This window comes from Branchiostoma belcheri, unplaced genomic scaffold (genome assembly GCF_001625305.1).
Source record: "Branchiostoma belcheri isolate BF01 breed outbred unplaced genomic scaffold, Haploidv18h27 scaffold77, whole genome shotgun sequence".
Lineage (NCBI taxonomy): Eukaryota > Metazoa > Chordata > Leptocardii > Amphioxiformes > Branchiostomatidae > Branchiostoma > Branchiostoma belcheri.
Window position 1 is genome coordinate 833,463 of NW_017804431.1, and position 12,679 is coordinate 846,141.

Consider the following 12,679-nt stretch of genomic DNA (forward strand, 5'->3'; position numbering starts at 1 on the left):
CAGATAAACTAAGTAAGGAAACTTACGTCTGGAAGGCCCCCCCGTGTATCCACACCATCACTGAGGCATTAGTTGGTTTAGGGTCCGGCTGCCAGACGCTCAGGTACAGACAGTCCTCGCTCGTGTTCGTGTTGATGGCCCACAGGTAAAACTCCTCGTCTGCGTTCACGTTCTGTACGCACGACTCGGGTAATCTGTTGGAATTAGTATTTAAGAACATTGGACACAAAGAAAACACTGGATGGTGCTTTAATTTGCTTTGGAATTAGTATTTAAGAACATTGGACATGAAGAAAACATTGGAGGGTGCTTTTTAAATTAATTCAACAGTTCAGTGAGCTGTTACACATTGTAGATTGTTTTCAATTGGTAGGCTCCTTCGCAAAACATCGGAAGGAGAAAGATACAACGAACGAATAAATAGATGGACGGATGATTGCATGAATGTATGATACGGTGGATGCACCTTGTTGCGTTGTAGACCCCGTTCCACGGAGGGAGTGCCTCCGCAGGTTTGAAGCGCCTGTCTCCCGTTGGCGGCTTGGCGAAGGGGATGCCCAGAAACGCGTTCACCTGGAAACACAGTCAAACATGTATCACTTATCATCAGTTTCAGTTTATTTCGCATTTAAAACAAAATGTAACAATACAAATACAAGAGAATATAAATGAAATGTAACAGTGCAGGCAGGCCGGAAGCATAAAATGCTTATGAGGAGGCCTCCCTTCATAACATGATTAACAATTCCAATCAATCGGATAAAGAAATAACTTAGGTAACGGGTAAATGAAACAAAACAATAAAATACAATACGATACAATACTATCTACGATAATTAAAAGTAGTAATGAAAGTAGTAAACAAGGAAACATAAACAAAAGTTAGGAATGTGTGGGGTTATTTATGAAAGCTACTTTAGTATGATTTTTGAAAATGGTGAATGAGGGATCTGAGGTGGTAAATTAAATTCATCCGGAAAATTAAGTCAATCTGTTCTCCAACTTAAGCAACATTGAAATCACCAGACTTTGCGACTGACTCAAGTCTTGTTGAGCTTTCCTACCGTCTGGCCTATTAAAATTCCGGAAAATTCCGGGTTTTGAGATGATGACAAAACGTCGTTCGAGTCCTGACATGCCACCGATCTTGTTCCCTTGGGAACTTTACAAGACTGTTAATTATTACTCAAACATATTCACATACATGTACTACTAGTATATGGTGACAGGAGCAGAGCAGACCATGAAGTTTGCAACATTATGTAACCCAACACCAGTCACCATGGTGACAGACGTCAACAAATCATGTCATTGGCCAGGACAGAAGTTAGTGTTTGGAGAAGATTAAATTGAGTAAAAACAATATGTTTTCCTTAAACATAAAAAAATTGAACCTTTGTCCCGAGCACGTCCAGTTCCAACCCGGAGACCCTCCCAGCCGGAGTGGTGACGTCAGCTGCGGACACCACCACAAGGGTCGCCGTCAGAACCTGGAGGACCGTGAATGGTGCCATCGCGATCGGGGTTCTACAAATAGGAAAAGTTAAGTTAAGTTAAGTTAAAGAGCCTTCCCGCGTCAAGTGACGCATAGGGCGGCGCCCATCTCCGTTCATTAGCCCTGGGCCACACACAGAAGTCACTACAGCAGGGGGCTAGTCCACTGGTAGTGGTGTGTGTCTAACTCCCATACTCTTTCCCAAATACTGAGTGCTAAGCAGAGAAAGCAGTATGTACCATTTTTAAAGTCTTTGGTATGACTCGGCCGGGGATCGAACTCACGACCTACCGAATGCAAGGCGAACACTCTACCCACTTGGCCATTGTACCAGTCACACAAGTAGGTACTACTAGGTAGATACTTAATCTACACAAATCTCTCCAGAACAGCACATTACATACAGTCACCATGATGATAAGCATTCTAACTACACAAATAAAACATCTAAAAATTCATCTACTTTACAACATGTACATTGTCATGTCATCAGGATATGCTAAATGATAACTACGTACATCTAATTATGAAATCAAGGATAATCTAGCCTACATTTTGTATAGACTTTGTGATACATTTTGTATAGACTTTGTGATACATTTTGTATAGACTTTGTGATACATTTTGTATAGACTTTGTGATACATTTTGTATAGACTTTGTGATACATTTTGTATAGACTTTGTGATACATTTTGTATAGACTTTGTGATACATTTTGTATAGACTTTGTGATACATTTTGTATAGACTTTGTGATACATTTTGTATAGACTTTGTGATACATTTTATAACAAAGAAAAGAGTTACACTGACCGACACGGTATAACAAAAGCGGCTGGAGTAGATATAAGTGTTGTGTCTCTATAGAAGGGCTAGTGAACAAATACAATTAACTTTAATAGAAAGCTCACTGGCGTCACAGGAACCGGTTTTTTTCTCCCTCCAGTAATCCACTTCTTTTTGTATTCGCCATTTTGAAGAAGCTTCTTTGTTATTTTTGTTCGACCTCACGGTCGTTCTTATATTAGACGATGGAGCCGCATTTTTGTGCCATTGTCTTCAATTGGCTTCTCGGAGATTTTAAATTATGTTGGTCGATACAGAAAGATATTACTAGAGTAGGACTCTACAGTCACCTGAGGACACACCCTACTCTCCAAGCAGAGGTTTGGGTTTTGGGGGTATTTTTATGGTGTTTAGGCTTTTTTGGTGGGAAAAAAATTCAGTGCAAAAGAGAAACCCCGAAAAAAAAGCCTAAAAACACACTAAAAATACCCCCAAAACCCAAACCTCTGCTTGGAGAGTAGACACACCCTACTACAGAGGGATGACAAAGCGGTCCTCGTCAACCAAATGACTAGAGTAGTATTTCGTGGGTGTTAGGGTTGCGGCTTGACAACCCTGTTTTTACTTCACATAGACAGACGTGGTTCGTACGTACTTGAAATGTTGTTGTCAAAATATACCAACAAAAGCAACTTACCGCGAGTCAGTGACCATAGATGACACAGCAAAATATCAGTATTTCGTAGTATGTTAGGGTTGCGGCTTGATAACGCTGTTTTTACTTCACATAGACAGACGTGATTCGTACGTACTTGAAATATTGTTCTCAAACCTACTGAAGACAAAATACAGCAACAAAAGCAACTTACCGTGAGATGACACAGCAAGATATCTGATTCAGTATTTCGTAGGGTTTTAGGGTGGCGGCTTGGTAAGCCTGTTTTTTCTTCACATAGACAAACGTGGTTCGTACGTACTTGAAATGTCGTTGTCAAACCGACTGAAGGCAAAATGTACCAACAAAATTAAAGCAACTTACCGTGAGTCAGTGACCAGTGGCTGCTAGACAGGACCGGCTGTCAGTTTGACAGGCGACAAAAGACGTCACTGGATTTTTGAATGCTGACAAGATAAGCTGAAAATCAGGGCCAGTGAACAATTACAATTAGCTTAGAAAGCTCCGATAGGAACCGGTTTTATTCTCCCTCCAGTAATCCACTTCTTTGTATTCGCAATTTTGAAGAAGCTTCTTTGTTATTTTTGTACGACCACACCCTCGTTCTTATATTAGACGATGGAACCCATATTTAGGAAGATTTGTATTCAAAACTATGGCTTCTTGAAGCTTTTATGTCGGTCGATAGATGACACAGCATGACACAGCAAGATATCAGTATTTCGTAGGGTGTTAGGATCTGTTAGGGTTGCTTTTTCTTCACATAGACAAACGTCATACAGTACTCCACGTTGTCACTCGCCATTTTGAAACATTTTTCATTTGTCTTGTTTGGCTTCACTCTCGTTCCTATGTTAGGCGATTGAAACCCTGTCTAGGAACATCTATATGCCAGTGTCTTTAAAACTATGGCTTCTCGAAACTTTTATGTTGGTCGATAGATGACACAGCAAGATATCAGTATTTCGTAGGGTGTTAGGGTTGCTGCTTTTTCTTCACATAGACAAACGTCATACAGTATTCCACGTTGTCACTCGCCATTTTGAAACATTTTTTTTGTCTTGTTTGGCTTCACTTTCGTTCCTTTATTAGACGATGGAATATCAGTATTTTGCGGGGTGTTAGGCTTAATTGCGGTCTAGATCTGATAACCCTATTTTTTTTACTTCTTTCCTTTTCACATTGACTGACCTGGTTCGTATACGTACTTGAAATGTTGTTGTCAAACCAACTGAAGACAAAATACAGCAACGAAAAGCAACTTACCGTGAGTCAGTGCCCAGTGGCTGCTTAAGACAGGACCGGCTGTCAGTTTGACAGGCTACAAAAGACGTCTCGCTGCAATTTGAAATGCTGAAAAGATAAAAAGATGAAAATCAGGGCCAGTGAACAATTACAAGTAACTTACAAAGCTCCGGTAGGAACCGGGTTTTTTCTCCCTCCAGTATTCCACTTCTTAGTATTCGCCATGTGGAAGAAATTTCTTTATTTTTGTTCGACTTCACTCTCGTTCTTATATGAGACGATGGAGCCCCTATCTAGGAACATTTTTGTGCCATTGTCTTCAAAACTATGGCTTCTCGGAGATTTTAAATTATGTTGGTCGATAGATGATACAGCAAGATATTACTAGAGTGTTACCCAGGAGGCACCACGAAGCCGCGACAGGCCTAGCAAGCCGGCGGTGGATCTACTCTACTTGCTCAAGAATTACGCAGTCAGCCTCGAAAGGGACGGACCTCAAGGAAAACGACGGAACGGAAATGGACTAAGAGTACTGGATACGTGAATGTAGGGACCCTTAATGCTGGTACCATACGTGGGAAGGCGGAAGAAATTGTTGATTTGATGGAGGAACGGCAGCTCAAACTGCTGGGAGTTGCAGAAACACGTCTGAAAGGGAATGGAAGGAAAACAGTACACAACAACTATGAACTCATTTATTCGGGAAGTGAGGAAAACTCGAGACACGGCGTGGGTTTCTTCCTTGACCTAGACTTCTCACAAAATATTGAAAAAGTATTTAATGTAAGCAACCGCATTATTGCGATAACACTAAACATAGAAAGCTACAAAATCGCCTTTATACAGGCTTATGCACCCCAACAGGGCAGGCCAAGGGAAGAAAAAGAACATTTCTATGAGGAACTAGAGGACACACTTGACGCCTTGCCAAATGAAAGTGATATTATCCTAATGGGTGACCTTAACTGCCACGTTGGCAGCAGTGCAGTTGATGGAGTAATCGGCGAATTCGGTATAGGAGAAAGAACGAAGAAGGAGAAAGATTCATTGACTTTTGCCTCAGAAATAGCTTGACAATAATGAACACTTACTTCACCCACCAGGAAAGCCATCAATACACCTGGTACAGGTACAACTCTAGACTAGGATGTTATGATCAGAAATCCCAGATAGATTTTATACTTACCAACAAGAAAACTATCATCAAAGACGTGAAAGCAATCCCGTCAGTCTCCCTCGATTCGGACCATAGATTGGTCAAGGGTAAGGTTAAAATCCACCTACCAAAGCTTGAAAAGAAAACAGCACGAAAGAGAGTAAAAACAGAAAACCTAGAACACGTCCAAAGTGCCATTCAAGAAAAGCTCCTGAAAGAGAAAGACAATATCAAGGAGAATAACATAGAAACACACTGGGAATCTCTGAAAACCTGTCTACAAGAGATCCAGGAGAACATAGTTGGCATGACCGTGGTAGGCAAATTGAGAAAGAAAAGAACAGGGTGGTGGACAGAAGAAGTGAAAGCCGAAGTGGCGAGTAAGAACAAATGCTTTAAAGAATGGCTAAAGGTGCGTACAGTGGAAAGCAGACTTGCATATGTACAACAGAGAAACCGTGCCAATCGAACTAAAAGAAAAGCACAAAAGGAAATGTGGGAGAACATCGGAAAGGACTTAGAGATAGATGCCCAAGGAACAAAGAAACTACTGTACAGCATGTCAAAGGCATACAAGAGTAGGAACGATGACAAACCAAGAAACTCTACTTAAAAGGATGAAACTGGTGAACTTATCACAGGGCAAAACAAGATAATAGACAGATGGATTGAGTACTTTCAGAAATTGTTAAATGTAGAAGAGGAAGGTCAGACCTTCAACGACCTCCCCCAACAAACAACAGAGAATGCCGCTGACATGACGGAAACTGCCATAACTATGGAAGAATTAGAAATGGCCTTGTCATTAACAAAGAACAACAAGGCCCCTGGGCCAGACATGATACCCATAGAAACAATCAAGGCAGGTGGAGACACCTTGAAACTCATGATCCTGAACTTACTCAATCATGCATGGGAAACCGGTTCAGTACCCGAAGAGTGGAACCAGTCAGTAATCTGCCCAATTTATAAGAACAAGGGGGACCCGCAGGACTGTAAAAATTACAGGGGCATATCCTTGATGAGTCACGTTGGAAAACTGTATGAACGTATCTTGGAAAGGAGACTGAGAAACAGAGTCGAATCACAACTCGATGAAAGCCAGTGTGGTTTCAGACCCAATAGAGGTACAGTGGATCAGATAGCAGCCTTAAGACTTTTCTTAGAAAAGAGCTGGGAACATTGCATCGAGCAACATGTCTGCTTCCTCGATCTAGAAAAAGCTTTTGATCGTGTACCTAGAGATAAGATGTGGAGAGTCATAGCAGAGACGGGCATTAGTGCTAAACTCCTCAGGGCCATCAAGAGCACTTACAAGAATCAGAAAAGCACAGTACTGGGAGGCACTACCTACTTCGCCATCAACACCGGTGTTCGTCAAGGTAGTGTCCTCTCACCCCCGCTCTTCATTACTTACCTCAACCATGTCATCATCAGGATAGAGAGAGAAGATTTCAAAGCAGAACGTTTCGGGTATGCAGATGATATTGCACAAACAGGAAACAGTTTGGTCAGACTGCAAAGAATAATGGGTCAATGGGACCAAGAGCTGTCCACTGCCGGACTAAAGTTGAGCTACGGTAAGACTGAATACATGAAAGTCGGCAGAAAAAGAGAGAAAAGGAAAATCACCATAAAAGGGCATACCCTCAAGCAAACGACCGGCTTTGGCTACCTGGGCAGTAAGCTGTCGTCTAACAACCTCATTGACGAGGAAATTGACAACAGGATTGCAAAGTTTACTAGAAACTTATGCTCACTGTACCCTCTCCTAAAGGAAAAAAGTATCCCTAAAGACGTTAAGATCTGCATCTACAGTACTATATTACGACCAGTCTTATTATACGGTAGTGAAACCTGGACTCTCTCTCATAGACTCAAAAGCAAAATTCAAGCTACGGAAATGAGAGTACTGCGCCTAATCTACGGAGTTACCTTAAGGGACAAAGTGAGAAATGATATAATAAGGAGCTCTTTCTCAGTGGAGTCCATTCTGAACATCATAGAAAGAAACCAGCTGAGATGGTTTGGGCACGTACTGAGAATGCCAGAGGAAAGGGATACAAAAAGGATATACAACTGGAAACCAAAGAAGAGAAGACCACCTGGCAGGCCAAGAAAGAGGTGGGAAGATCAGATCAGAGAGATCACACAGAGAGAGCAGAGGGACTTCGAGGAAGTGAAGAATCTGACTCAAGACAGGGTAGCATGGAGGAACCTGACCCAGAGGCTGACAACTGACAGACCAGAAGGTCTACAGGCGTCCGGGTGAGAAGGAGAAGAAGGTGAGAATTACTAGAGTAGTAATAGGACTCTACAGTCACCCGAGGACACACCCAACTACAGAGGGATGACAAAGCGGTCCTCGTCAACCTGACGGACGAACGACACGCTAGAGTAGCATTTCGTGGGTGTTAGGGTTGCGGCCTGATAACGCTGTTTTTTCTTCACATAGACAGACGTGGTTCGTACGTACTTAAAATGATGTTGTCAAACCAACTGTCGATCGGTGTAATATAGCCAGCTGCCGCCGCGCCGCGTGCCTGCGAAGCTGGTGTGTTACGCCGAAAGGAGGTTATACCGGCTATACAGATACAGAACTGAAGACAAAATACAGCAAAAAAAAGCAACTTACCGTGAGTCAGTGACCAGTGGCACCTAGACAAGACCGGCTCTCAGTTTGACAGGCGACAAAAGACGTCACCGGGTTTTCAAATACTGAGAAGATAACCTGAAAATCAGGCTCTTTGAGCTCCCTTCCTACATCTAACGCTGCACGTGCAATCACATGAACGTGACCACACAAAACGGCTGGGTTCCTGGTTACTAAGAAGGAAGGGGCGTGGCTAAAACCAGGTGACGCACGTACGTTACCTTTGATTTGTTCACAATGCTGACAAGATAAGCTGAAAATCAGGGCCAGTGAACAAATACAATTATTAACTTACAAAGCTCCGATAGGAACCGGTTTTTTTCTCCCTCTATTATTCCACTTCTTACTATTCGCCATTTTGAAAAAAAAATGTCTATGTTATTTTTGTTCGACTTCACCCTCGTTCTTATATTAGACGATGGAGCCCCTATCTAGGAACATTTTTGTGCCATTGTCTTCAAAACTATGGCAAGATATTAGTAATAGGACTCTACAGTCACCTGAGGACACACCCTACTACAGAGGGATGACAAAGCGGTCCTCGTCAACCTGACGAACGAACGACACGCTAGAGTAGTATTTCGTGGGTGTTAGGGTTGCGGCTTGATTGCGCTCTTTTACTTCACATACAATGTAGACAGACGTGGTTCGTATACGCACTTGAAATGTTGTTGTCAAACCAACTGAAGGCAAAATACAGCAACAAAATGCAACTTACCGTGAGTTAGTGACCATGGGTGAAAGCTACAGTAGAGACCGGTTTTACATAATACAGTATTCCACGTTGTCACTCGCCATTTTGAAACACTTTTGTCTTGTTTAAATTTGGCTTCACTCTCGTTCCTATATTAGACGACGGAATCCCTGTCTTCAAAACTATGGATTCTCGAATTCGCGAAGCTTTTATTTTGGGTAATAGATAATACAGCAAAATATCAATATTTTGCGGGGTGTTAGGCTTGCGGTTTAGACCTGATAACCCTGATTTTTTACTTATTTCCTTTTCACATTGACTAACCTGGTTCGTATGTACTTGAAATGTCCTTGTCAAACCAACTGAAGGCAAAATACAGCAACAAAAAGCAACTTACCGCGAGTCAGTGACCACCAGTGGCTGCTAGACAAGACCGACTGTCAGTTTGACAGGCGACAAAAGACGTCTTGTTCACTGGCCCTGATTTTCAACTTATCTCAGTGACAATGCTGACAATATAGCCTAAAAATCAGGCTTTTTGAGCTTCGTTCCTACACTTAACGCTGCATGTGCAATGACGTGAAAGTCACCACACAAAAACGGCTGGGTTTCTGGTTACTAAGAATGACATGGCGTGGCTATGGTTACTAGGAATGAAGGACGTGGCTAAAACCAGGTGACCGCGCGTACGTTGCCTTTGATTTGTTCACAATGACTATAGCTCCAGGCGAGTGGGCACATAATGAGGCTAATCACTGGACACAAGGAGTCAATTATCGGGCACATTTTTCTTGACATATTTCACACGCTTTTCTTAAACATCTACACATTTTTTTTACGAAATACAGAGGTAGTTTCTTTACACGCTAGATAAAATGAGTTGTTCTAAAACTAATTTTTTCATTATACAAACGGTTTAAACGGGCACAAGGAGTCCATTATCGCACACTTTTTCTTGACAATATTTCACACGCTTTTTTGAAACATTCACAATTTTAAATGAAATACAGAGGTAGTTTTTTTACACACTGGATAAAGTAAATTGTCCTAAAACTAATTTTCGTTATACAAACGGTTTAGACAAAACACGCACGTACACATGCACATTTTGTCATACATGCTTTTAAGTGAGTGAGCTTTTTTTAGAAAGTATATGTAAAAGTTAAAGACTGCCGGTTGAAACGCACTACACACAATGGATCTTCTGACACATACACGTACAGAAGTGGTATGCTTGGCAGTGGTATGCTTGCTCCAATATTTGTGTGTTTACACAGTATATATCATCATCATCATAATTATATATATCAAAGAATGTCTAAACATGATCTATACCACAAAGAAATGACCTTGACCTATCTAACAATAAAATGTCACTCAGTCTATCTAGCTACCCCATACAGATACTAAGTGCTTTGAGTTCTCAATTACAATAATTCTTTAACAGACTGTTCATACAAGTTGAACGTTATAAGTAAAAATGAGATTAACACCTCCAAACCAAAATATCAAGGCATCTTTATTTGGTACAGTATTTTGAACCAGACTATATCTATATGTTGTGACAAAAATTACCACAGCATACCCTGTGTTTCTTTCTCATATACACTCGGGATCCGATAGGCCCAATATTGGACTCTATAATTGTCACAGAGCTTTTCTTATACAAAGTTTTCTCATATTCTATCAACTGTCATGTTTGGTACAGTAATTTTTTTCAACCAGACTACTATATGTTGTGACAAAAAACTACCACAGCATACCCTGCGTTTCCTTCTCACATACACTCGGGATAGGCCCAATATTGGACTCTATTATAGTCACCGAGTTCTTATTAAACAAAGCCTTCTCATATTCTATCAACTGTCATGTTTGGTACAGTAATTTTTGAACCAGACTTTATATCTATATTTAGTAACAAAACTACCACATCATACCCTGCGTTTCTTTCTCATATACACTCAGTATTGGTCCTATATTTGACTCTATTATAGTCACGGAGTTCTTCTTGTACAAAGTCTTCTCATATTCTATCAGCTGTCTCCAGAACCCGATGTTTGGCCTTATGAAGGGCCTCCTGGCCTTTACGTGGGTGTGAGCTTCTTCTAGTGTCATTTTCTTGTGCTTCATCAGGTACGCGAGGCATAGAGCTGAGGAGCGGCTTATACCTCCTACGCAGTGTACCAGGGTACGGCCGCCCTGGTTCTGAAAGAGATGAGATGAACTGTCATGAAAGGTCATCTGTGTTGGTAGTTACATGTTTAAATTAAGTTAAAACTTTTGGTCCAACAAAAAAATTCTCTCACCTAGAGCTTTCGACCAGCCACTCTGGTCTTCCTCAGTAGACTGACCCAGTGAAGCTTGTCACATTGTCTACCAGATACCTTTGACCCAGTGTTGACTTCACACGTCAAAGAAGCCACGTGACAAGCCTCACTGGGTCAGTCTACTGAGGAAGACCAGATTGACTGGTCGAAAGCTCTAGATGAGAGAAATTTTGTGTTGGACCAAAAGTTTTAACCTTAAACATGAGATGAACTGGTTTATTGATAAATCACACTAAAATTTAAGTAAAGGTACAAAATTGTAGCCATGAGGCTAAATTGCAGCCAAGGATTGAGGTATTCAAGAATTCACTCTTTCCTAGAGTGGAACTAGCTGTCACCAAGTACTGTAGGGGCATTGTCATTAGATAGCTTTAAACAGTGCCTAGAGTTAGATGTTCAAGGGTTATGTGAAACAAGTCAATCGGTGTGATGTAGCCATGCTGTGACTGTGCTGCGTGCCTGAGAAGCTGGTGTGTTACGCCAAAAGGCGGTTATATGAGCTATGTACAGATACAGAACCTTACCTGAACCGACTCAATCTTGTCGCAGACCCCATCGAAGTGTGCAGAGAGTTGGGAGTGAGGGACATCGTTAACAGGCACCCTGACATGCTCCACCCCAGGTATGTTAGGGTCTGGTAGGTTGGTTGTAGCGTTGATGATACATGTGATCCCCCTGGAGTTGAGCTTAGGTTTGTTACAGGCAGCGGCACCACTGCTGAGGTAGAGATGCTCTGTGATGGACACCATGTCCCGAAATAGCGCCATGTTTTCCTTAACAAGATACAAGATTTAACTTTATTCGCTTTCACAGTGTGAATGACACTGAATTAAAATCGAATTTACATGTACTAAAGAATCTCAATTAGATAAAAACAGTTGCATTGGCTAAAATATTGTCATTTTAAAATATATGCAGTTTAATAATGTAGGTGGCTATAGATATTTACAAACAATGCAAGATTTTAACTAACCTGATCTAGTGAGTATCACTCCACACAAATTTGTCACAGAGAAAATACAGCCAAACACATCTGTAATAAACCACTTTGGGACTTGGAAAAAATGCAGAAGTCACATTGGATGAGTGATCATTGTACATTGCAGGTTTCTTAGAAAATTATTGGGTCAAAGAGAAAAAGATTCCAGCAAATGCAGATGTGTTGCAGCACTAACTCCACAATTTGTCAGTCTTCCTCTTGGTCATGGTTCATTCATAGTGAGCGTACCTGTGGGGGAATACAATACACACACTTGTCAAAATAAAGTTTCATTCATTCATTCTTCTTCTTTTCTTCTTCTTTCTCTTTATTTCCTCCCATAGGAGAGCAGTGTCACACCAATACAACATAAAAGTCACTTCACATATACTAATTAAAATATGCTAATTAAAATATATCTTGTAGGGTATTTACAAGGGTGATCAAACGATCATAATGTCGGCAATTAAAAGATATTTACTTTACGTCACGAATTACACTATAGGGTATTTTCGTTTGTTATCCTCCTTTTACACCGTAATAAAATATTCAAAAGGCATCAAAAGTCTCTGGTACTGTCCTTTCTTTCTTTCTTTCTTTCTTTCTTTCTTTCTTTCTTCTTTCTTTCTTTCTTTCTTTCTTTCTTTCTTTCTTTCTTTCTTCTTCTT

General features: G+C 41.0%; 1 protein-coding gene and 1 pseudogene across 1 annotated transcript; both read right to left on the minus strand.

Moving 5' to 3' along the window:
- LOC109485565 overlaps window positions 1-9,416 on the minus strand; it is a 27,429-nt pseudogene extending 18,013 nt beyond the window's left edge.
- Window positions 9,417-10,628: 1,212 nt separating this feature from the next.
- LOC109485611 (dual specificity protein phosphatase 14-like) lies at window positions 10,629-12,240 on the minus strand. The gene is made up of 3 exons (XM_019789297.1): window positions 12,006-12,240; window positions 11,557-11,805; window positions 10,629-10,910 (listed from the first exon to the last, which is right to left on the minus strand). Exons 2-3 carry the CDS (start codon window positions 11,797-11,799, stop codon window positions 10,629-10,631), a joined length of 525 nt encoding a protein of 174 aa, XP_019644856.1. The 5' UTR covers window positions 11,800-11,805; window positions 12,006-12,240.
- Between the last annotated feature and the right edge of the window lie 439 nt (window positions 12,241-12,679).